Source organism: Notolepis coatsorum (genome assembly GCF_963971535.1).
Source record: "Notolepis coatsorum genome assembly, chromosome: 4".
NCBI classification, from domain to species: Eukaryota; Metazoa; Chordata; class Actinopteri; order Aulopiformes; family Paralepididae; genus Notolepis; species Notolepis coatsorum.
In genome coordinates this window covers 128,267,075-128,294,657 of record NC_140168.1, presented here as the reverse complement: position 1 = coordinate 128,294,657, position 27,583 = coordinate 128,267,075, and the positions used below count along the sequence as shown (strand labels likewise).

At 44.6% G+C, this 27,583-nt stretch overlaps 1 protein-coding gene across 1 annotated transcript in view; it reads right to left on the bottom strand.

The window, feature by feature from the left end:
- Nucleotides 1–2,687: 2,687 nt before the first annotated feature.
- cdh24b (cadherin 24, type 2b) overlaps nucleotides 2,688–27,583 on the bottom strand; it is a gene marked incomplete at both ends in the record, with an annotated part of 663,530 nt that continues 638,634 nt past the window's right edge. The window contains 2 exon segments of the mRNA XM_084312100.1: nucleotides 2,688–2,899; nucleotides 26,381–26,689. Coding sequence (XP_084168226.1) covers nucleotides 2,688–2,899; nucleotides 26,381–26,689 — 521 coding nt within the window.

The window sequence follows — 27,583 nt, the reverse complement described above, 5'->3', positions numbered from 1 at the left end:
CCTCCCTCCCTCCCTCCCTCCCTCCTAACCTCCCTCCCTTCCTCCCTCTCTCCCTCCCTCCCTCCCTTCATCCTTCCCATTATCCCTTATATTCGTACCTCACTTAACAAAGATCATATCACAGGAGCCATTTGTATTGATTTCCGTAAAGCCTTTGATACAGTGAATCACCAGATTCTCTTAAATAAACTTAGCTCTTTTCAACTGTCCTCCTCTGTGTTAACACTTTCTGTGCCAATAACGAGTTTACTCGTTATTGGCCGCCAGCGGTTGAGCGCCAACAACGAGTAAACGTTTTTCTTTTTTTCGATTTTAATATTCTATTCAATGTCACGGACCTGTATGTTGCCGTTAAAAGGCATACTGGGACACAAGGGTGCAGTACCGGCCAGATCCGGTTAGGTGGCAGTACAGAGAGTGCAGTAAACCCTGTTCCAATCAAATCCTTCCGGGCGCTAAATTTAGACGGAGCCGAGTAGATCGCTTCATCCGACCACTTCAAAACGCATATGGCACACTCGATCCATAAGTTGTGCCAAATTATGTCCGGGACCAGATGGACACCAATACTGGAAATCGCAATCAGACAATTGGAATATTCTTTTTGGAATACCCCTGACATCAATTTCAGCTTGATCCAACAATGTTTTGATATCCATTCAGCTGATCAGCGTCTGTAGTGTTCAACACGAATGCCGTTACTGGCCATCAAGCATAAAAAAATTACCCCCCCCCCTGAAACATAATACCTATTATATACTTTTCATTTGAAAATAGTAGCGTGTCCAGGCAAGAAACGCCAACACTTATAGTAGAATACACGTAGTGCCCTATAACTCTGCTTTTCATGAATTATCCCGGATCACTCCTAAACTATACTTATATTCACTACGGGATAACGCACAAACGTATGCATGCAAAAAGTATCTCTTTTTTCCTTGTTCGACGGAAGAAAGTCACTGTCAAATGACTATAGTATTGTCTCCATAGCTATAATATAGAATATAGATATAGCTCTACAAACAAGGTGACGCACTCCTATCTTTAAAGCGTGGTGTAGCTAGAACGGGACTCGGCTGATCCCTGGCGCTGAATGAGTTAAAGATGATTTCCTCATACCTATCCAATAGGTCCCAAGTGGTAAAAATTGGCCATGTGACATCACCCCCTATATCCTATTAACCATAACAGAAACCTACAAATACCTTGGAGTAACTCTTGACACACACCTCACTTACAAACATCACATCAATAACTTAGTCAAGAAGGCAAATCAGAAACTATTTGTTTACAGCAAGATCAGACCATTTCTCACCCTCACTGTTTCAAATACATATCTACAATTTTTCTTTCAACAATATCTTACTGTCTCCCAATCTGGTCCCTCACAACAAAGGAAATTACTGTACTGCACTCTCACACTCCTCTGCTACAACATTTCAGAACTACACAAAAGGCTAGCCTCTAAGTTATATTCTATGCTCAGAAATAACTCTTCCCCAACACTCACAGCTTTACTCCCAAGACACAATACAAGTCAAGAACACATCACCAGATCAATCTCACATGCACTCATTCCAGTACCGGCTTACAAAAATAATTATGGACTAAGATCATTTTTCCACACAAACACCAACATCTGGAAATAGATCCCATTCCACATCAGAGCAATAACCTCCATCTCACACTTCAAACAGGCCTACAAACAACATCTGATGCTAGAAAACATCTGCACTCACTGATCTGACTCTTCCCTAGGTATTAATCTTGTTGATACTGTCGATTTGTATTGACTGCTATGAATGCATGTTTGTCCTTGCTGTCCACAATGACTATAATGCAATGTCTTTGTCAGGATTATATGATTGTATGTAGTGCAACTGCCTATTTGTTTTGTATTTAAATTATTGTATCATGTGCTGCAGAACAGGAACCTGCTGAAAAACTGTAACTTGTAACTGAGTCAGGTCAGTTTAAATGTACATTGTGAAATGTCATTTTTACCCTTTCCAAAGTAAAATTAAAAATAATTAAATGATCCCTCTCTTCTTTCCTCCTTCCTTTGTCCTTCCCTCCCTCCCTTCCTCATCCCTGCCACCCTCCCTCTCTCCCTCCATCCCTTCATCCTTCCCTTTATCCATCTCTTCTTTCCTCCCTCCTTCCTTTCATCCTTCCTTTTATCCCTTTCTTCTTTCCTCCCTCCCTTCCTCCTCCCCTTCCTCCTAACATCCCTCCATCCCTTCCTCCTTCCTACCTCCTTCCCTCCCTTCATCCTTCCATCCCTATCTCCCTCCCCCTTCCTCCCTCCCTCCTAACATCCCTCCCTCCCTTCCTTCCTCCTTTGCTCCCTCCCTCCTTCCCTCCCTGCCTCCCTCCATCCCTCCTAACATCCCTCCATCCCTTCCTTCCTCCTTCCTTCCTCCTTCCCTCCCTTCATCCTTCCCTTTATCCCTCCATCCCTCCCTCCCTCCTCCCTTCCCCCTGCCTCCCCGCCTCCCTCCCCTCCCTCCCCCTCCCTCCCTCTCCCTCCCTTCCTTCCTCCTTCTCCCTCCCTCCCTCCCTCCCTCCCTCCCTCCCTCCCTCCCTCCCTCCCTCCCCCTCCCTTCCTTCCTCCTTCTCCCTCCCTCCCTCCCTCCCTCCCTCCCTCCCTCCCTCCCTCCCTCCCTCCCTCCCTCCCTCCCCCCCACTCACATGTTCCTGCTATCCAGGGTGCGGTACCCGCGTGAGCGTGAGCTGTGGGGGGCGCTCTGCAGCGCCGTGATGTCGAAGGCAGCTGTGTCTGCCTCTCCTCCGCCCTCGTCGTCGTAGGTGATGATGTTCTCACGCACATCGTCCTCCTCCAGGGGAGAGAGAGAGTCACGCTTCTGACCGCGCAGCGAGAGAGACAGAGCACTGACCGCTAGGAGGGAGGGAGAGGGGGAGGAAAGGAGGGAGGGAGAGGGGGAGGAAGGGAGGGATGGAGATGGGGAGGGAGGGAGGGAGTGATGGATGGATGGATGGATGGATGGATGGATGGATGGATGGATAGATAGATAGATAGATAGATAGATAGATAGATAGATAGATAGATAGATAGATAGATAGATAGATAGATAGATAGATAGATAGATAGATAGATAGATAGATAGATAGATAGATAGATAGATAGATAAATAAAGAAAGCGAGAGATAGAGAGAAGAGAGAGAGGAGATAGAAGAGAGAGAAGAGAGAGAAGACAGGAGAGAGAGAAGAAAGAGAGAGAGAGGGGAGAGAAAAAGAGAGCGAGAGAAGAGAGAGAGAGAAGAGATAACGAGAGGAGAGAGAGAGGAGAGAGAGGAGAGAGATGAGAAAGAGAGAGATAAGAGAGAGAGAGAGAGAGCAAGAGGAGAGATAAAGAAATGAGAAAAGGAGAGGAATGCAAAACAAAGGGTGTTGTTATCATATCTGATTACTGTGTTGTTATCATATCGGATTAGATTATTATCATATCTGATCAGAGTGTTGTTATCATATCTGATTAGAGTGTTATTATCATATCTGATCAGAGTGTTGTTATCATATCTGATTATAGTGTTGTTATCATGTGATTATAGTGTTGTTATCATATCTGATTATAGTGTTGTTATCATGTGATTATAGTGTTGTTATCATATCTGATTATAGTGTTGTTATCATATATGATTAGAGTGTTGTTATCATATCTGATCAGTGTTGTTATCATATCTGATTAGAGTGTTGTTATCATATCTGATTAGAGTGTTGTTATCATATCTGATTAGAGTGTTGTTATCATCTGATTATAGTGTTGTTATCATATCTGATTAGTGTTGTTATCATATCAGATTATGCAAGGGATAATGTATAGCTACGAGGTCATTGTCGCAAAATAATTGACCGACACGGAGTTTAGAATACCGAGGCGCCTCGCAGAGGTGTTCTAAACGTAGTGAAGGTCAATTATTTTGCGACAATGACCGAGTATATATTATATATTATCCCGCTTATTACATAACTTACTAACAATATACCTAATTCATTTTACACCATCGACAAGACGAGATCAAATGCAGACGCAGTTGTTCTCAGCCCAAATGAAGTGATTATTATTATTGCCGGCAGCCGGCAGGTGTGTCTGATTGCACTGATGCAGTGTGTGTCAGTGGGCTTGATTGCTCCAGCTGCGAACAGCGGTCATTACTGCTCGGCAGAGGTCCGTTATCGAGTAATAACGGACCTCTGCCGAGCGCTATTGACCAATCACAATCAAGCATTTCGGCGAACGTAAAAAAAGCCATGTGATCGACGGAGCTAATGAGGAATTCAACGAGTAGCTAACGACTAAGATAGAGGAAAACAATGATACGCTAACGGCGAAGATATTCAAACTTGAATACCATTCCCGCAGATTGAATATTTGTATAGTGGGTTGGATGAGTCAGTGAGCTGTGTACAACCCAATACCTCGTTTGCGGCAGTGTTACTTCAAATTCTGGGATCGGGTATCCTCTCTATGCCACCTGAAGTGGATCAGTGCTACAGAATTGGATCCCGAAATAACAGCAACAACAAACCTAGGGTGGTTATTGCTAGCCTACGTCAAATTGGAATAAGAGATATGATTATTCGGGAGGCACGGAAGATGAAGGGTATTCTGAAATACAACAGGAAACCAGTTTATTTCTACGAGGATTATTGCCGTGAAGTTGTGATTCTACGAGCCTGTTACAAGCCAGCGATGTCTTTACTTTATGGGAAAGGTCTCAAGCCCACACTGTGGTATCCTGCAAAGCTTTCCATCGTCGATAAAGACGGACAGATGGTCCATCTCTCCTCGCCTAAAGACGCAGATGACTACATGGAGGACCCACTACGTGGAGGATATGCTTTCTTTTTTTCTGATCACTGCGTTATGGCTTAAACACCAAACGGCGTCAAATAAATGTTGTAACCTTGATTTATAAATAGATTAATATTTGACGCTGGATAACGTATTATTTTATTTTATTTATTTATTTATTTTTAATAGCAGGATACAAGTTTATAATTTTTTATTTTTTTTTAAACATTTATTTATTAGTCATCAAAGGTACAGTTGGATACATTACACATTGAATGGCATATTTTGTATTTTCGCCCTTCCCCCCCTCCCTCCTGGGTTTCCACATACATTGCAAAATTAGATTCAAGGACTTTCTCAAAAAAGAGAATTAAAAAATAAAAGTGATACAGTTCACTTTTAAGTGCTGTTTTCTATAGCAAAAATGTATAATAATAATTAATAAAGAGTAAAGAATACACCTTTAGTCGGATCCAATATTTTATGGCTCAAAGCCAATCTCCGACAGTTAGCGCTACCTTGTGTCAAAATACAAGTATTTAGCATTTCAAGGACCTTGTACGAACCCTCCCCCCTCCCTCCCATTTTCCCTCCCCTATCTTGCCCAATCCTACAAATACACAACAGGAAACATAGAACATACAAACACATATCTCTCTCACTCATCCTTCCTTCTCATTATCCTAATGTCTTTAGCTTGGCTATGTAACCAATAAAAGGGCCCCATACTATTTCAAACTTTTCACTAGACCCCCTTAGGTTGTGTTTGATTTTCTCCAGATTTAGAAAGAACATGAGATCTTTAAGCCATATGGATGCTTTGGGGGCTGCTGGTAATTTCCACTCTAGCAAGATCCTTCTGCGTGCTAGTAGGGATGCAAAGGCAATTCTATCTATTGTTCTTCTCCTGCATTTAAAAGGGAGATAGGGCGGTAGGAGCTGCAGTCAGATTGTTCTTTACCCGGTTTTAATAGCAAGGTTATTGAGGCCTCAGTGAGAGTTGGAGGCAGAGCCCCTTGGTCCAGAGAGTGATCCGGTCTTGGTAAGACTCCAAAGATGGCTATTTCTGCACTGGGAGTTAGCTCCATGTCGAAAGCCTTGGCGAGGTGTTTGAAAATAGCTGTCCAGAAGCTGTGTAGGCGGGGACAAGACCAAAACATGTGCGTCATATTTGCTGGGGACATGTGGCATCTATTACAAGAGTCTGTAATATTGGGATATATTTTGGCGAGTTTAGAGTTTGTGAAGTAGATGCGATGGACCACATTAAATTGCATCAGATTGAGCCTGGAGCAGGATGTACTGTCATTTACTCTGGCCAATACTATCTAATCTATAGCCTCACCCCATTCCTTTTCCCAGTCCTCTTTGATTTTATCAAGACATGTTTCTGTTTTACGGGAGATCAGGGTGTAAATCCTTGATATAAGACCTTTTTGATTTGTGGGGATGTCCAGAATTGTGTCAATTACTGAGTTGGAGATAATAGGGAAGGAGGTATTGTGTTGTTTAACCCAGTTTCGAACTTGAAAGTATCGAAATAAATGAGATCTCGGGAGGCCAAATTTTTCACACAGATCGCTAAAATACAGAAAACCTTATTGGTGTATAGGTCCCTCACTCTAACTAGGCCTGACCTTTGCCAGGTCAAAAAGGCTGCATCAGTGTGGGGAGGGATAAAGAGGTGGTTGTTGCAAATGTGGCTGGAGAACCCAAGGAGTCCAGAGGCACGCCTGAATTGAAGCCATATTTTTAAAGTCGATACAACAATTGGGTTTCTTGAAAATTTGGTCGGCCGGATTGGCAATTCAGATGAGAGCTGAGCCAATAGTGAGGTAGACTGGCAGGATCCTGCTTCAGATTCACACCAGCTCAGTGTCGGTTCTTGGGTCCATAAAATCATCTTGTGTTGGCTGTATTGTTGGCTGCCCAATAATAGTTTCTTATATCAGGGAGTGCCAATCCCCCACCCTCTCTAGGCCTCTGTAAGAACTCTCTTTTGATTCTGGGGGGCTTGCCTCCCCATATAAAATGGGAAATCAGTGCATTTACTTTAGTAAAAAAGGATTTGGGTAAGAAGACTGGAAGGGATTGAAAAAGGTATAGAAAACGTGGAAGCACATTCATTTTTATGCAGTTTACCCTCCCTGCAATAGTTATATGTAAACTATTCCATCTCTCCAGGTCTAATTTAAGCTTGGCTATTAGGGGTGAGAAATTATTCTCGATAAGGTCTGAAAATGTACTACATATGTTCTCACTCCCAAATACTTAAAACTGTATTTAGATAACTTAAATGGGAATTGCTTTTCAGGGATCTGTAAGGCTAGATTATTCACTGGGAAGCATTCACTTTTTGAAAAGTTAAGTTTGTAACCTGAAAAGGTTCCGAATCTATTCAGCAGTCCGATAGTCTGAGGGATGGTAGACAGTGGATCAGAAATGAATAATAATAAGTCGTCTGCATACAAGGAGAGTATGTGTTCCAAACCATATCTAAAGATTCCTTGATTGGAGTTGGCGGATTTGAGCGCAATAGATAAAGGTTCGATTGCTACGGCAAATAGCAAAGGACTCAGAGGACATCCCTGGCGGGTACCTCTACCAAGAGTGAAGTACTGGGATATCATCCCATTAGTACTCACAGATGCTTTAGGTGCCGAGTATAAAAGTGTTATCCAAGAAATAAATTTGGGGCCCATACGAAACCTATTAAGGACCTCTAGCAGATACCCCCACTCCACCCTATCAAATGCTTTCTCCGCATCCAAGGAGACCACCACCTCTGGTGTCTCATCGGATGCAGGAGAATGAAGAATATTTAAAAGGCGCCGGATATTAGAGAAGGAGTTGCGGTTTTTCATAAACCCTGTTTGGTCTAATGATATGATACCTGGCATAACCAAATCTAGCCGCATGGCTAGTGTTTTTGCTAGGATTTTATAGTCTGCATTTAAAAGGGAGATAGGGCGGTAGGAGCTGCAGTCAGATTGTTCTTTACCCGGTTTTAATAGCAAGGTTATTGAGGCCTCAGTGAGAGTTGGAGGCAGAGCCCCTTGGTCCAGAGAGTGATTGAACAGTTTTAACAGGAGGGGGGTTAGTTTATCTATGCATTTTTTATAGAACTCTATTGGATAGCCATCTGGGCCAGGGGCCTTGCCACTTTGTATCAGTCCAATCGAGTCTGCTATATGACCAAGTTCTAGAGGTTGGTCTATTTCGCTCGCTTGCGTGTGGGTTATGGATGGGAATTCCAGGTTGTCAAGAAACCTTGTCATGTCTGTATCATCCGCAGGGGTTTGTGAGGTATAAAGCTCAGAGTAGAATTTTTAAAAGTCTCATTAATAAGAGATGGGATGACTGTGAGTTCTCCGGAGGGAGTCCTTATTTGTTCAATTTGTTGGGATGTCGATCTACTCTTAATTTGGTGTACCAAAAGGCGTCCTGCCTTTTCCCCATGTTCGTAGAAAGACCCACGTAATCTTAAAAGTTTTTTTCAGTCTCACGAGTTGAAAGTAAGTTATATTCCATTTGGAGATTTTGTATTTCCTTGTCTAATTCAGGGGTTGGGGATACTGATCATTTTCTGTCTAGTTTTGCAATACTTTCCATGAGCTGTTCCTGTTTTTGTTTTCTCAGTTTGTTTTGTCTTGCAGAGTAGGATATAATCTCTCCTCTAACTACCGCCTTTAAGGTCTCCCAGAGTAGGGATGGGGATATGCTGTCATGGTTATTGGTTATAAGGAATTCGTCAATCACCTTGGATATTGTTTGGCAGAATCCATCATCACTTAACAATGTGCAGTCCAACCTCCAAGGGGGGCGTGATTTTTGTAGGAGTGAGAATGCGATGTCAAGTAGTAATGGGGCGTGATCCGATATCACTATAGTTGAGTATTCTGTATTATTGACAGCCGGAATGAAATATTTATCAATATAGAAGTAATCAATTCTAGAGAATGTTTTATGGACCTGAGAGTAGAAAGAAAAGAGTTTTTTACTCGGATTAAAAAAACGCCATGGGTCCACACATCCTATTTGGGTCACAAATGATGTAATTGATTTTGCCATTTTAGAGGGAGAGACATTCTTTGGATTAGATTTGTCTAGCCGTGGGTCTATTGCACAGTTGAGGTCGCCCCCCAAAATCAAATGGTGAGAGTTCAAATCAGGTAAACATGCTATTACTTTTCCCATGAATGCTGCGTCATCCCAATTGGGTGCATATAGATTAACTAGCACTACCATGACATTATTAAGGGATCCTGAACCTATAATAAACCTGCCCTGGGGGTCTGCTGTAACCTTAGTTGGTCTGAACTGTACTGTTTTATGTATTAAAATAGCTGTACCCCTTGCTTTACTACTGAAATTGGAATGGAAGGTTTGTCCAACCCAAGAGGCTTTCAACCTATGATGATCCTTTGTGGTCAGATGGGATTCTTGCAGGAAAGCTATTTCGGTTTTAAGTTGTTTTAGGTGGGAGAATATTCTGCCTCTCTTGACTTGGCCATTGATGCCTTTGACGTTCCAAGAGACAAATCTTAGACTTGCTCCTCTCTTATTCGATGCATTAGCCATATTCAGATATCAGGGTATGTGATGAGGTAGCATAGGATCTTGTTGAAAGGAGGCGAGGAGAGAGGACAAAACTAACACAGACAAAACTAACACAAACAAACTTGTAGGATCTAACACCCAATTTCCCTGACACCCAACCACTCCTTGCGGAGAACATACACCTCCCTAAGCTTGTCCTAAGGACTAGAACTAGCAGCAGGGCTCCAATTACTGTGTCACTTCCGTATGACATAATCACTAACATTTTTGAGCAAACTAGGCTCCTGTCTTATTCACAGTTATGTCCATTTAATTATATTAGAATAGACCATATGAAAGCCAACAATATCAGCACCCCTGGGTAGGGAAACAGGTCAAACAGGGTCACATGAATAGCCTATGGCAGCCCTATTGGACTATATCAGATAGAAAAAATAAAGATAAAAATAAATTTATAAAAAGAATATATATATATATATATATATATATATATATATATATATATATATATATATATACATACATACACACACACATATATATATATATATATATATATATATATATATATACACACATATATATATATACACACATATATATATATACATGTGTATGATGGCGCCGCCCCGACCGGCTGCCTCTCTGTTCGCTCCGTCGAGACTGTGTTTACTTTTGTTAATATTTATAGTTTTTAGAGTTTTGTGCGTACCAACTGTTGGTGCATTTAATGTATATGACCGTCAGTCACTCATAGACATTGGATTACGGGAAACTTACCAACTGGATTACTCGCTGGATCAGCTTTCCGAACCACACCAATGGCCTGAAGAAATTCTCCGGAGATTAGGACCAGACCCTTTGTTCCCAGAGCCCAGGAAAAGACGACGAGGAAAGAGGGCTGGGATCCGAAACAGGCTGAGATCCAGACGCCACCGTACACCACTTCCCAGTATATTGCTAGCCAATGTACAATCAATAGACAATAAACTGGATGACATCCGAGCAAGGATTCAATATCAAAGAGACGTTAGGGACTGCAATGTCCTTTGCTTCACCGAAACATGGCTCACACCGGAGGTTCCAGATCACGCAATTCAACCAGCGGATCACTTCTTTATCCATCGAAAGGATCGGACATCATCAGAGTCCGGTAAACAACGTGGAGGAGGTATTGCCTTCATGTTTAACAAAAATTGGAGTGATCCAACGAACGTGAAGGAATTATCCAACCACTGCTCCCCAGAACTGGAATATATAACCATCAAGTGTCGTCCTTTCTTCCTCCCGAGGGAGTTAACGGCGATCGTCCTGGTCGGAGTGTATATTCCACCGCAAGCCAGCAACAAGGTTGCGCTCTCCAGACTACACGACGAGGTAAATAGAATACAAGTGGCTAACGTTAACGCCGCCATTTTAGTACTGGGAGATTTCAATAGCGCCAATCTGAGAAAGGTATTGCCCGACTTCTATCAGCATGTGACTTGCAACACCAGAGGCGGTAACATCCTAGATCACTGTTACACGCAATTTAAAGGTGGCTACAAGGCTCATTCTGATAGTGGCTTTGGCAAGTCAGATCACGCATCCATTTTCCTTTCACCAAAGTACAGACAGAGAATTAAAAGTACTCCCGTAGTCTCGCGAGAGGTGCAGAAATGGGATCTGACGTCAGAAGAGACGATCCGGTCAGTGTTTCACCACACAGACTGGATTGTGTTCCGCGACACAGATAACATTAATGCCTACACGGAGACAGTGCTGGACTATGTCTGTACTAGGGTGAAAGAAACAATCCCCACTACCAAAATGAAAGTTTACCCAAATCAAAAACCCTGGGTAGACAAATCCGTCCGTGAAGCTCTGAGAGAGCGCACCAAAGCATACAATGACGGCCTAGTGGCAGGCAACATGAATGACCACAAGGTGGCGCGACACAACGTAAGGAGGACAGTGTCAGAGGCCAAACGGCGCTACAGGGATAAAATTGAACTCCAGTTTGAACAAGCTGACTCTAGAGCTATGTGGCAGGGGCTCAAAACGATGACAGACTACAAAGGCGCCTCCCTCAAACTGAACAGTGACATCTCCTTAGCAAACGACCTCAATACCTTCTATGCGAGGTTTGATGCTGGTAATAACAACACCAGCTCACAAGCCTCGGCAATGGGGGGGGGGGGGGTCGGCTGCTGATGGAGGCGCAGTGTTCAGGGTAACAGAGCATGAGGTGAGGCGGACCTTTAAAAAAGTGAATATCAGGAAGGCAGCAGGTCCGGACGGCATCCCCGGCCGCGTCCTAAAAGTCTGTGCCGACCAACTGGCCCCAGTATTCACTGACATATTTAACCTGTCCTTAGAACAGGCTGTCATCCCCACCTGCCTGAAGAAGTCCACTATTATCCCTGTACCCAAAAAATCCAAGCCTGCTTGCCTCAACGACTACCGCCCTGTAGCTCTCACCTCCATAGCCATGAAGTGCTTTGAGAAGCTAGTAAAGGGCTACATCTGCTCCTCCCTCCCCATCAACATGGACCCCCTGCAATTTGCATACCGCCCCAACAGGTCCACGGAGGACGCCATATCCCATGTGCTGCACACAGCAGCATCACACCTGGACAAGAGGCAGGGGAACTATGTGAGAATGCTATTCATCGACTACAGCTCGGCATTCAATACCATAGTCCCCTCCATACTCATAGCCAAGCTCAGGGACCTGGGCTTGGGCTATGACCTCTGCCAGTGGGTCTTGGACTTCCTGACTGGCAGACCCCAGGTGGTGAGAGCAGGCAACTGCACCTCCTCATCCATCACCCTCAACATAGGGGCCCCCCAGGGCTGTGTTCTGAGTCCCCTCCTCTACTCCCTGTACACACACGACTGTGTGGCTCAGCGGAGTAGCAATACAATCGTCAAATTTGCTGACGACACAGTGGTGGTGGGCCTGATCTCTGCCAACGACGAGAGGGCCTACCTGGAAGAGGTCAAGGTCCTGGCGGGATGGTGCCAGGAAAACAGCCTCTCCCTGAACGTCAGCAAAACAAAGGAGATGATTGTGGACTTCAGGAGGTCGGGGGTCAAGGACTACAGCCCCCTCAGCATCGACGGGGCACCGGTTGAGAGAGTCAACAGCTTCAAGTACCTCGGAGCCTACATATCCGAGGACTTGACATGGACCACACACATTAACAGTGTGGTGAAGAAGGCACGACAACGCCTCTACTTCCTCAGGCGCCTAAGGAAGTTCCAAGTCAGCCAGAAGATCCTTAAGAACTTCTACTCATGTACAATAGAGAGCATCTTGACCGGCAACATCACCTCCTGGTTTGGGAATAGCACTGCAAAAGACCAAAGCAGACTACAAAGAGTGACACGTTCAGCCGAACGCACAAGCGTTGCAAGGGCAAGGCTAAGAGAATCATTAAAGACTCCAGTCACCCGAACAACTGCCTCTTCGAACTGCTGCGGTCAGGCAAGCGATACAGGAGTCTCAAGGCGAGCACAGAAAGACTCAGAAGTAGCTTCTATCCCCAGCGTTGCAAGGGCAAGGCTAAGAGAATCATTAAAGACTCCAGTCACCCGAACAACTGCCTCTTCGAACTGCTGCGGTCAGGCAAGCGATACAGGAGTCTCAAGGCGAGCACAGAAAGACTCAGAAGTAGCTTCTATCCCCAGGCCATCAGGCTGCTAAACGAACAATGAATGAACACTACACAACAACAACCACCAAACGCACATAGCACACACATCCACACGCACACACCCACTTTAAACAAACACACTGTAGCACCCACTCCACACACTTTATAGCACACACCCACTTTAAACAAACACACTGTAGCACCCACTCCCCACACTTTATATTTATGGATGAAGGATTGCACTACAACTCGTACACCTTACTGTAAATTGTACCTAAAATTGTACCTCATCCCATTTCTGCTTTGCACTAGATAGTACTGTACATTAGTACACTGCATAGTATTGTGTATTGTATATTATATGGTAACTCAGAACATTGTACATATGTCTATACCGAACACTGTGACCTCATTTTCTTCTTCTAAATTCATGCTATATTATGTTATTATGTTATTTGATACTATCTTGTCTAGCACAGTCTCTGGAGCGTAACAGTAAGAAGCATTTTGTATGAAAGTATTCTGTACTTCTGTATGACAACTATTAAAGAACTTGAACTTGAACATACACATACTAATAATAATAACAATAATAAAAAAATAATAATAAAAAATAAAAAAATATATATTAGAAGAGAGAATATATATATGTACAATAATATCATTAACAAAATAAAAAATAGGAGTGAAACCATAAATAATACAAAAAAGGGGCATTATATATAAAAAAAATGGAAAAGTCAAAAAAGTAAGTAACAACAAAATCAAGATTTATTTATAAATAAATTATTATTATTATATCCAAATGTATATCTAAGTTGTATATATACCCATATATCTACATATGTACATTCATACACCTACGCCTGTTTTTTTTTTTGATCCACTTTTTCTCCCATTTTTTCTATATTTTTCTCCCATCCCAATTTCGTATCATCCAATTCAACCCTCCCCTGTCACGAACGCTGTTTCTTGCCTCCCACAAGCCGGCTGCAATGTGGACTAAGTCATACATAGCACAAGTCCCCTCCGGTACTTGAGGTAACAGCAGTCGCATCTTTTCACCTGCGCAGCTCGACCTCTCAGTGTCGAGGAGTAACGCGTGGGAGGCTCACGCTGCCCCCGACACTTCCTGATTCTACTGCGCAGGCGCACCAACCGACTTGTAGGAGTCGCTTGTTCACAACGTTCGATCCCCACCCTTCAGTTTTCCCTCCCCGTAATACGGCCAATGTGTATTACTGCAGACGACCAGCCAAACTGAAAAACAATGTGGAGAGCTGGATTCGAACACGCGAATCCTAGCGTCTCCACACTGGTGGCGAGTGCCTTTGACCACTACACCACCTAGCCGCCTTCTCACCTACGCCTGTTTTTATACAAAATAATAATACTCAAGTAGCATATTTAAATATCCTTAATAATTATAACCATAGCAGTGAAAATAAGGTCCTAAGAACTAGAACTAGCAGCAGGGCTCCTGTGTCATTTCCATATGATATAATCACTAACATTCTTGAGCATACGAGGTTCCTGTCTTATTCACAGTTATGTCCATTTAAGTATATTAGAATAGACCGTATGAAAGCCAACAATATCAACCCCCCTGGGTAGGGAACCAGGTCAAGCAGGGTAAAGTCAAATGAATAGCCTATGGCAGCCCTATTGGACTATATCAGATAGACAAAATAGAGATACAAATAAATGTATATATAAAAGAAAAAGAAAATTAATAATAATAATAATAAAAAATAATAATACAATTAAAAAATCTATTGGAAAAGAAAAAATATATATATAATAATATCATTAACAAAACATATAAAATAGGAGTGAAAACATAAATAATAGTACAAAAGAAAGGGGGTATTATATGCAAAATAATGGAAAAGTGAAAATAGAGTAAGTAACAACAAAATCAAGATTTATTTTTAAATAAATTATTATCACCATATCCAAATCTAAGTTGTATATATATCCCTATATCTACATGTATATTCATACACATACGCCTGTTCTAATACAAAACAATAGTACTCAAATACCATATTTAAATATCCTTAATAGTTATAACCTTAGCAGTGATAATAAGGGGGAGGGGAGAGGACGAGCATTTGAGCATCTGCGCGCACATACGCCAGCACGGATAGTACATGTCGAGGGCCCGGCGCGAGAGACACCCCCAATTACCGCTTGACAGAGCTCATAGACAGCTTCAAGATTATAACGGATTCCGGATCCCATGTCCCGCACCAAGCCCTCGACACACACACACGAACAATCACACACACACATAGATACGCGCACACATTTACACCCAAACATTCTGTGACTATACACACAGCTTAGATCTTCACAGCGGAACATCGCCCACGCCTGGCTTGGGGGACGAACTGCATATACATATTTAAAAACCTTTTTTTTATCATTTTGCAATAGCTCCACTACTTTTCCATTTTATTTCATCCAGGTGTTTAAACTTAGCAAAGTTCTTTTAAGTTTTAAGTAAATGTTCTCTACTCTTTGAGGTCTCTCTAATTTAGTCCAATACCCCTCTTTTATTCTTCAGTGTGTTTTAACTTACACAAGTTCGTATAATGTTTAAGTGAATATACTATGATATTTGAGGCATATTTTTTTTATTTTCTTAATTTTTTTCATATCTCCTTTTTATTTAACGGGAGAGTGGCCAATCCACTGTTGACATTCTACTAATGGTAGAATCAATAGTTTTAGATCATATGGCAATTTGCATAGGAAAGTTAAGGATGAATTGCTCGTTTTGGGCAGACTGGTCGTATACTTTAAAGGGAGGGAGGGAAATGGGGATAGGGGATTATATGTATGTGTCTTCTATATGTTTGTTATCATGCTCAAGCGCGGCTCTCAACAGGACCTCAATAGTTGGATATATATCTATTATGAATCGCTACTCCAGACGAATTACAAACAGAAATACTGCAACATGTTTAGATTATGGCTAGTTTGAATATATTGATTTGGAATACTGGGGGTCTAAACATGCAACATAAACTCAAAAGCGTGCTTACATTGATGAAAAACAAACAGGTTGATGTGGCTCTTTTAAGCGAAACGCACCTTTTATTGGCTGACAATGTAAAGCTGGCGGATAAAATATATCAAAATATAAGCTACTCATCTTTTGGAACTAGATCTTGTGGTGTAGCTATAATTGTGAAACGAAAGTTGAATATTAAATTGCTGGACGTATGGTCTGATGCAGACGGCTGAGTAACCATTGCTAAAATAGATTACAGTATCAAGAAAATCGCTTTGGTAGCGGCTTATGCTCCTAATCTTTATGACGCTAACTTCTACGCTACTCTCACTAGAACAATGTTGGATCTCCCTGAGTATTCATTTATAACTGGTGTGGATTTTAATGCCATCTGGGATCCCTTGATTGATAAATCTAATCTCAACACTTCCAATGATCAGAAACAGGCCTCTAATGCATTACAGGCTTGGGCCAAGGATACAGGTGTAAATTATCTGTGACGATTACTCAACCCAACGGCCCGAGAGTACTCTTTTTTCTCAGCAAGACACAAGACATTTTCTAGAATAGATTATGTTTTTGCTTCCCCTAGACTATCTGATAGCTTTGATGTGGAATTGGTACCCAGTGCACTATCAGATCACAGCTATTTACTCCTAAAGGGTTCATTTAGTAGAATGACATCCCGAGCCCCAAGATGGTGTTTTAACTCGACACTGTTGAAAAACACTGAATTCAATTTACAATTGAACATTAAACTAAATGATTTCCTGCAGATTAATGCAGGTTCGGTACAAGACCCCAGAATGTTATGGAGATCGGTAAAGGGTTTTATTAAGGAAAACACTACTGTCTTTGCCTCCAACCTCCGCAAGAAACGTCAATCCAAATTGGTAGAACTGGAAACGCTACACTCGTCGTTGTTCTCCTCTTTATAACGCAACTACTAATGTCAATTGGAGTCTCAAATTAAAGTGTTAAAAAAAAGAGATTAACTCCATTTTAAGACAACAATCTGAATTTCAAATACGCAGTACAAGACAACATTATTACTTTCATGGCTCTAAACCGAGTCACCTAGCTATGAAGATACGATCCAATGCACAATTTGCTGATATACCCGCTATTAAGGACCAACAGTCCGTTTTACTCTAACCTTCTTAAAAAAGACAAAGACCCCACCGATTGTGGTAGTTATAGACCCTTAAGCCTCCTCGGAACCGATATTAAGCTGTACGCTAAGGTACTAGCCATCAGACTTCAAAAGCATATGACATCTTTAGTTCATCCTGATCAGACAGGCTTCATAAGAGGCCGCCTGATCACGGATAATATTAGACGGTTACTGCATGTGATAGACGCCAGCAAGGCAGCTGTACCTCCTGTAGCTGTATTATCCTTGAATGCGATGAAGGCCTTTGATAGGTTGGAATGGTCTCATTTATGGGCAGTACTTGGAAGGATGGGGTTAGGAGATGGATTAATTAATATGATCAAAGTACTATACACAGATCCGTCGGCCATGATTATAACAAGGAAATTCACCTCCTCAAACTTCCCTGTGTCGCATTCGTCCAGACAGGGTTGTCCTCTTAGTCCCGGACTGTTTGCTCTATCTCTAGAACCTTTGGCACAGTATATAAGACAATCCCAATCCATAGAGCCGATTTCAATTAAGGGCACACAGCATCATATCAGTTTATATGCGGACGATGTAATAATGTGCATGCAAAACCCTACCACCTCACTACCTCATCTTCTCAAGGTAATAGATGATTTTGGCAATCTATCAGGATTTAAGATAAACTGGCCAAAATCAGCCTTCCTTCCACTTAATGTGTCTGTGAAGGCTACCTCACTCCCAGTAAATATACCAATGGTAGAACACTTTAGATGTCTTGGAGTCGAAATATTCCCCACCATCTGCCAAACGGTGAAGTATAATTATACCGGATTCCTAAATAGGATCACAAACGACTTCGGCAGGTGGTCCAAACTAAAAAAACTCAATACAGGCCCGAGCATCAATAGTTAAGATGGATGTTTTGCCTAGAATCAACTTTTTCAGCTCAATGTTGCCGTTACCCCCCCCCCCCCTGTTGGTTACTAGCAAATATTACAATCTGCCGCATATACATTTATTTGGAACAACAAACCTCCACGAATAAAAAGATCCACTGCACAGAGAAATAAAGCCGACAGGGGTTTAGCATTCCCAGACTTCAGCTACTATTTTAAAGCGTTCTCTTTAAGACCACTGATCACCTGGTTTGATTCTCAAGCATCTGTATCCTGGAGACCATTAGAGGAGAAAATAGTGGCACCACATAGACTTCAGGATATAGTATACACCAACTTATCAATTAAGCAATGCAACTTGAAATTTGGCCCTCTTATTACACATGTGATCCGGATATGGCGTGACACACAGAAACAATTTACTAACCAACATAAATGGCATAGTCATTCTCCCCTATTTAATAACAATTCACTCCTTATTGCACAACAACCTATCAGATTTACCAAATGGGAAAAGAAGGGCATACATACATTGGGGGATGTCTTCAACGACCGGGGTTTTTGCAGCTATAAAGAGATATCTAACAAATTTAACCTCACCAATTCCACTTTTTATTCTATCTACAATTAAGAGCAGCTTTAAGGGCTCATGGAGTCCCATTAAAGGTGCCACTTGAGCACCACAGATATCACAAATTCTTTTATGATAAGGAGACACCGAGAGGCTTTGTCTCTGATTTTTATCGTCACTTACTTACGTCCTCATATGAGGTCCTTCCTCTAGACTTAGTCTGGAGGAAGGATATACCAAACTTGGAAGTAGATTTTGATTGGGATGAAGTTTGGGCAAACGTACGGATGTCATCACGCAACCCTGATCATCAACAGATTAATCTTAATTTTATTCATAGGATTTACTTAACTCCTAGACGTTTGCACCTAATGGGGCTTAAACAAGACTCTCGATGCTCCTTATGTTTAAACGGTGATATTGGTACATTTATGCATATGTATTGTGTAACTGAGGGGTACAATTCCCTGACTGTATTAATAAGTATGGTATCATTAAACCACTACTGTCTTATGTACATTACTACTGGCCATACAGTACACAGGTATATCAGATGAACACTTCCACAATGACACGGTTCCACACAAATCTGGGTTATAATAATATTTATTAGCAGCAATGATAGTATATAACAATACTTTACGTAGGGTCGCGCTTATAAGGCGAAGAATGTGCGTGAGCAAATCAATAACATAAGTCCATTATCATATTACGCAGGAGATAATGAATACCACCTGTATCTTAGGAATTATATCTATGGTACACTAGTAGGGCAGCGGGAGATACTGGTAGGGTCCCTCCGGTTGTAGGCCAGCAAGGGGAGAGGATTTGTCGGTAACGAAAGTCTGGATCACCGGGGAATCAATAAGCTCCAGCTACGGGAGACGGTACATTACTCCCTTGATCGGCAGACGAAAGCAGCAGCTATTCTCCGGTATGCGGTGCAGCATGGAAAAAAGCTAGCCAGCCTCAGGCGTCTTAGGGGCGGGCTCGACGATGCTCCTCACAGGGTAAATCCCACACAGTTGTGGGTGTAGACGATTCTCCGCTCCATCAGATACAGGACCAAAGCAAATATAATCCAGCCGAAAAGGGCTATGCAGTCGTCGGGTAGGTTATCCAGTGTACATGTCCACACGGTCCTCGTCTAGGGCTCCTCGGGTGAAGGCGCCAGGGTAAGCTGCCCAGCCTGGATAAGCACACTAGCTGGTACGAGGAAGCGTTGGTGATGCTGGTCACTGTAGAACGGTAGCCGCACGATACACTATACATAAATAGACTATTACTGAATTAATAGAATAGGTCGAACTCGACGGTACAGCGTTAAACTCTGATACTTCAGTTATCAATTCGCACGCGGTCTCAATGCTCTATTTGGGGCCAAACAGGCCTTACTTCACCGCACGTTGTATCGTGGGTGAGGCTTCACTTGGATAGGTTAACTAACTCGAACTACTTCTGTATTCACCTGCGCCATATTTATACGTTAGGTGAACAAACTAGTACCAGCCTTATTCCTGTCTCGTATTCTTGCGCAGAGCCGTTCATGTCCAGGCATGTCTTTGGCGGTGACTTTGAACTAGACCTTGGGGGTATGGCAGTGGCGCCTAAGGGACCGCTGTCCAATAGGAGAACGAAATATTATGGTCTGTACTAGGTTAAAGGGATATTCCGTGTATATGTACAAAGAATACACAAGGGATATCAGACGATATACAAATCCTATGCAATATATATCAAATAATAAATATATATATTCGGTTTAATCTGATCCTTCGTAACAGCCGCCTCCTAATTAGTCCCACCTAATTAGATAAGCAGAGACAGATTAACCGCACTGTCCACTACTCAATGTCCGTTGTGAGGGTAGGGCAGTTCACAAAGTCAGGGGTCATGGTCGTCATTAAGCGAGTCAGGGAGCCTTGGCAACTCGCTTGGGGTGCTGGGTTCGAGGTCAGCCACGTCTGAAGCGCAGCTGAGGGGGGTGGAGTTCCGAACTCCCTCTTGTGCCCACGGTTCTCTCACAGGCCTCTCGCTTAATGTCAATAGCCTCTCAACGGGCTGTACGAGGGAGTGGCCGGTGTCGCTCGCCTTTGTGTGTAGGCAGCGTGTAGACGTGGGTTGACTGTCATGTCCGTAGAGGGGGCCCTGGAGCGTCCACCCCAGTCGGGTCTGAACCGCGACTGGGCATCCTTTGGGTCCGATGTGGGCCGCCTCAATTGGGAGAATGAGGTCCGCGTGATCGGAGCCGATGAGCAGGGTCGGTGTGGCGCCGTCGATAAGCGGTATAGGTAGTTGACGTAGGTGCACATACTTAGCCATCAGCTGTGGGATGGGGTAGGTGTACTGTGATAGGCCTATGTCGTGGCTGGTGAAGACGTTGGTTATACTATACTGCTTCTCGGGCTGGTCCACCGCTGCTATCTTGAAGGAGACCTTCTCACCTTTTATGGTCTTCTGGTCCCTTCTGATGGTGCGTATTGTCATGGTACCTTTGGCACCCCGCAGGCCCAACTGGGCTGCTGCGGAAGCGAGGAGGAGAGTCTTTTCAGACCCGTCGTCCAGGACGGCGTAAGTGTCCAGGACCTTGTCCTCGTAGCTCAGGAGCACTCTGACCACTTTGATGAGCACTCGGGGGGTCCCGCTATGCTGGTCAATGTGGAGCACTCCTGTTGGTCGGTTGCTTTGGATCGTCTGGGGTGGTGCCGACTCGCGGTCGTCCGAGTAGCACCGTGACTCCCAGTGTCTGCTGTAGCAGTCGGTACAGTAGGGAGCGGTCTGGTGGATCTTTGGTACTGGTGCCACCGCCTCGGCATGGTACATTACCGCGACGGGCCCACTCTGTTGTCCTGGCTGACGCCTGTTGATGTCGTGCATGACCTCCAAGTGGGCGCCACCGCACCTGCTGCACTTCTTCTTCAAGCGGCACTCAGCTGCCATATGGCTGCGCGCGCAGCGGAAGCAGCGGCGGTGGTCCTTGATCCACTGACTCACCTCGTCCGTGGTCAGCTTCCCGAAAGTGTCGCATTGATACAGCCGATGTTCCCCTTCACAGTACTGGCATTCAATCTTCCACTCCTCTTTCGTCGAGGGGGTGTTGTGGTTCTTGTGCGGCAGTACTGATTCGGCTTGGTGCATAACGGTCACCGACCGGCGGTTATCATTTAATCCCCGAGGTCCTGGTCTTGGGCTTGGTCCACTCCATATGAACGTGTCCAGTCGTAAGCTGCTGACCTCCCTGGCGAGGAACTCAGACAGGTCTAGGAGGGATGCCTCTGGGCCGTTGGGGTCACGGTGGTCTCTCTGCCGCCGAAAACGCTCTTGTCGGACGGGAGGGAGCTTCTCTAATATTCTCTCTACATTAGAGTTAGCGTACAGTTCGTATATCCCTTTTTCCTTTTGGGACCCCAGCATCCCTACCAGGGACTGTACCTTGATAGAGAGGTCATCTAGTGCTCTGTTGTCTCTGGCTGGGGGGAGACGGTCAATGTCTCTTATCTCCTGTATCACGTAGTCCCATATGCGTCCATAACGTTGGTCGAGGGCTACTAGAGCCGCGGTGTATGGGGTAGTAGAGTTGGAATATGCCAGCGCTATATTGTGCGCTCTGGGCACCTTCAGGTGCTTGAGTAGGATAGCATACTTGTACGTTTCATCTGGTACATCGGACATCATTGTCTCTAAGCACATTCGTAGCTCGGTGTACTGTGCTCGGTTCTCGTGTGTGAAGTCCGGGAACGTCGGTGTGCCAAGGTACGATGCCATGGATGGCTGGCACATCGGTGAGCGTTGGGGGAGAGGCCTCCTGGGCGAGTCTCCCCGTGCGTGTCGTCTTGGGCTGGTACTTGGTGGGTACCGAAGCCCGGGTACCCAGGTGCTGTTCCTCGGGGCTGGCGGTGCGTCAAACTCACCCGTGAGTTGAGTGGGGGGTTTGTAGCGCAGTGCCTCGGGGCTGATGTCTGGGCTGTACTGGACCTCCTGGTCCAGAGTACGTTGCTGCTGGTCGGGGCTGTACTGGGCCTCCTGGTCCAGAGTACGTTGCTGCTGGTCGGGGCTGTACTGGGCCTCCTGGTCCAGAGTACGTTGCTGCTGGTCGGCTTGACATTCCTCCTCTTCCTCCTCCTCTTCCTCTGCTAGGTCCTGGAGTCTTCTGTTCAGTCTCTCGGCGTGGTCCGGTTTTACCCGGTTGCTGGGTCTCGTATGGACCGGCCGGGGAGGGGGTTCGGAGACGTGGACAGGATCCTCCTGTTGGCGGGGTCCCGGGTCGCTTGGTCGGGTAGAGGAATGTGCCCTAGACCCTTGTCGTGATGATCTCCGGGAGCTCCGTGCGGAGTGAGGGGGTGTCGCCATGGCAATCAATTTGTCCATCAGCTGCGCCTGCAGCCGGTCGCGCTCTGCCTCGCGCTGGGCATGGGCGGCGTCGCGCACTGCTTCGCGGCGGCTTCTTTCAATGTTCTCTTCCGTCTGAAGGCGTCTGGTCTCCAGTCTTATGCGGTCGTCTTCACTCCTTTGTTGCGCCTGGAAGCGCTCTCGCTCGGTTGCAGAATGTTCGCATTCACTGAGGGCTTGCGCTTGGAGTTGCGCGTGAAGGCGCTCTCGTTTGTCTGCAGCTTGTTCGCGCTCGCTCGTCTGTTGCGCTTGAAGTCGATCGCGTTCGGTGGAGGCTGCCAGGGTGGCGATGAGTGCCTGCGCCAGCATCTTGTCCGCTTCGCTGGGGGAAGACACCGGCGGAGGTGATCGGCTTCTGGCAGTGCTCGTTGGAGATCTGCTCTCTGGGCGCGCCTCGAGGTCCGTCTCCTGGGCGCGCTTCTCTTCTGGTAGTGGGTCGGGTCCCGTCCCTGGAGGGCTTTCTTTATCCTGGAGCTCTCCGGGGACTACCTCGTTGGCGTCGGCGGGGGGTAAAGTCATGTCAGGTCCCTCCTGGTCCCCCCCGTGAGCTTGGTCAGTTACGTTAGAACCCACTAGGGTCTCTACTGGCGGGGTCGCCTGGTCGGTAGGGTTTGACATACTTTTACTATCCGCTTTATTTATTTTATCCGTACTTAACTTCTTTATAAAGCTAGGTAGTAGACTGTCAGCGTAGTCCTCTAGGGAAAGAGGTGGCTGCTGTCTGCGCTGCGGGCGATCTAGTTTAGGAGAACCGTTTGTGGAGTGTTCATTATCGGCCATGTTAATATTAATATTATATTAATATTACGCTAATTACCATCCGGCTCGAAGGACCAATTGTAACTGAGGGGTACAATTCCCTGACTGTATTAATAAGTATGGTATCATTAAACCACTACTGTCTTATGTACATTACTACTGGCCATACAGTACACAGGTATATCAGATGAACACTTCCACAATGACACGGTTCCCCACAAATCTGGGTTATAATAATATTTATTAGCAGCAATGATAGTATATAACAATACTTTACGTAGGGTCGCGCTTATAAGGCGAAGAATGTGCGTGAGCAAATCAATAACGTAAGTCCATTATCATATTACCTGTATCTTAGGAATTATATCTATGGTACACTAGTAGGGCAGCAGGAGATACTGGTAGGGTCCCTCCGGTTGTAGGCCAGCAAGGGGAGAGGATTTGTCGGTAACGAAAGTCTGGATCACCGGGGAATCAATAAGCTCCAGCTACGGGAGACGGTACATTACTCCCTTGATCGGCAGACGAAAGCAGCAGCTATTCTCCGGTATGCGGTGCAGCATGGAAGAAAGCTAGCCAGCCTCAGGCGTCTTAGGGGCGGGCTCGACGATGCTCCTCACAGGGTAAATCCCACACAGTTGTGGGTGTAGACGATTCTCCGCTCCATCAGATACAGGACCAAAGCAAATATAATCCAGCCGAAAAGGGCTATGCAGTCGTCGGGTAGGTTATCCAGTGTACATGTCCACACGGTCCTCGTCTAGGGCTCCTCGGGTGAAGGCGCCAGGGTAAGCTGCCCAGCCTGGATAAGCACACTAGCTGGTACGAGGAAGCGTTGGTGATGCTGGTCACTGTAGAACGGTAGCCGCACGATACACTATACATAAATAGACTATTACTGAATTAATAGAATAGGTCGAACTCGACGGTACAGCGTTAAACTCTGATACTTCAGTTATCAATTCGCACGCGGTCTCAATGCTCTATTTGGGGCCAAACAGGCCTTACTTCACCGCACGTTGTATCGTGGGTGAGGCTTCACTTGGATAGGTTAACTAACTCGAACTACTTCTGTATTCACCTGCGCCATATTTATACGTTAGGTGAACAAACTAGTACCAGCCTTATTCCTGTCTCGTATTCTTGCGCAGAGCCGTTCATGTCCAGGCATGTCTTTGGCGGTGACTTTGAACTAGACCTTGGGGGTATGGCAGTGGCGCCTAAGGGACCGCTGTCCAATAGGAGAACGAAATATTATGGTCTGTACTAGGTTAAAGGGATATTCCGTGTATATGTACAAAGAATACACAAGGGATATCAGACGATATACAAATCCTATGCAATATATATCAAATAATAAATATATATATTCGGTTTAATCTGATCCTTCGTAACATATTGGGAATGCCCCCCTGTTAAGATATTCTGGGAAGAAGTAACCACGCAATTATCAGAATTTTTATTTCTGACCATACCTGTACTGCCTTCTGTGTTGTTGTTGAATGATGTTTCTCAGTTAGCAGCCTCTATACAGGTAAAGAGACTAATTTTGTCCGGTCTTACGGCTGCTAAAAAGCTGATAGCATCACGCTGGATTCAACCGGATAAAATGTGCCGGAAGGTATGGGTTCTTACCTATCTCGATGTGATTTATCTAGAGATATCTACTGCACGAATTTTAGGTGTTAATGAAGCCAGTATAGTAATCTGGTTAGATGTGGTGGAGAGGATAAAGGATAGCATATGAATTTGTAATTCCTGGTGTTAAACGGAATAATGGATGGATTGTCCAAGAGGGGTCCTGAGGAGGGGGGGGGGGGGGGGGGGGGGGGGAGCGAGCAAGAGCATATGTATTGTATTGTATTTATATATGGGTATATCTTTTAATCTACATTTATTTTATTTAAGTACTGGACTGTCATTATTGTTATTATTATGTTGATCATAGTCCTTTTATTGTGGATTTCTACTGTTAATGTATTGTGTGTCTGGTTTTATGTAAAAAAAGGGTAAATAAAAAACATTTGTTAAAAAATACAAAATAAAGGCCATGTAATAAAGTGTTGTTATCATATCTGGTTATAGTGTTGTTATCATATCTGATTATAGTGTTGTTATCATATCTGATTATAGTGTTGTTATCATATCTGATTATAGTGTTGTTATCATATCTGGTTATAGTCTTGTTATCATATCTGGTTATAGTGTTGTTATCATATCTGATTATAGTGTTGTTATCATGTGATTATAGTGTTGTTATCATATCTGATTATAGTGTTGTTATCATGTGATTATAGTGTTGTTATCATATCTGATTATAGTGTTGTTATCGTATCTGATTATAGTGTTGTTATCATATCTGGTTATAGTGTTGTTATCATATCTGATTATAGTGTTGTTATCATATCTGATTATAGTGTTGTTATCATATCTGATTATAGTGTTGTTATCATATCTGGTTATAGTGTTGTTATCATATCTGATTATAGTGTTGTTATCATATCTGATTATAGTGTTGTTATCATATCTGGTTATATTGTTGTTATCATATCTGATCAGAGCGTTGTTATCATACTGTATCTGATTAGCGTGTCTGTGATGTATTTACCTAACAGCGTAGCCACACAGGCCAGGATGGCCAGCAGGGCGGCGGTGCTGAGGCCGGGGGAGGGCAGGGTGGAGTGCTGGGGGAGACACACCGCCTCCCCCTCCCCCTCCCCCTCGGGGTCCCCCTCCCTCTCGCCGGCCCGCGCCCCGCCCCGCAGGCAGGGGCAGACAGACACAGTGACCGTCCCTGTGCTGGTGAGCCCTGACGTGCCGTCACGCAGGACCAGTGGGACGTAGAGGGTCAGCGTGGAGGAGGAGGAGCGGGACAGGGGCTGGAGCTGGGACAGGAGGACCAGGCTGGCTGTGGGGCCTGGATGAAGAGAGAGAGGGGGGTAAGAGAGGGAGGGGGGGGGGGGGAGAGAGAGAGAGGGGGGAGAGAGGGAGGGGGGGAGAGATAGAGGGGGGGAGAGAGAGAGAGGGGGGGAGAGAGGGGGGGAGAGAGAGAGAGAGAGAGAGGGGGGATGGAGAGAAAGAGAGAGGGGGGAGAGAGGGAGGGGGGGAGAGATAGAGGGGGGAGAGAGAGAGAGGGGGGGAGAGAGGGGGGAGAGAGAGAGAGAGGGGGGATGGAGCGAGAGAGGGGGGTGGATATAGGGGGGTAGAGGGGGGGAGAGAGGGGGGGGGAGAGAGAGAGAGAGAGAGAGAGAGAGAGAGAGAGAGAGAGAGAGAGAGAGAGAGAGAGAGAGAGAGAGAGAGAGAGAGAGAGAGAGAGAGAGAGAGAGAGAGAGAGAGAGAGAGAGAGAGAGAGAGAGAGAGAGAGAGAGAGAGAGAGAGAGAGAGTTGATGTTAAGGACACTGTCCCTGATCCACAACATGTTCTTCCTGCTACAGAGTCCTGGAACCTTTTCCTCATACCTGGCTAACTGAGTTAGCCGGATCATTTCAGGATAACTTGACTTAAACTAGACCTTTCGGTTCCCCGACGTGCGATTTCTAAATCACTATGGCAACAGATCAAAAGTTTGAACCTGGTCGAGGGCAGGGTTTAGTTCAGTTAGCTGGATAACCTGCATGGCCACGCCCTTGCAAAGAAATGCCAGCTCCCTTCCTAAAATATTCTCAGTCTAGATCCCATTATACCATTCTCAATTATGTTTTTGTGCTTCGTTTTTCTAGAGGGGCCTTTTGAAATGTAAAATAATATACCTAAAATGCTGATAATAAATTTACTTTTAATGCACGTCATATATATACGTCGCTCGCGAGG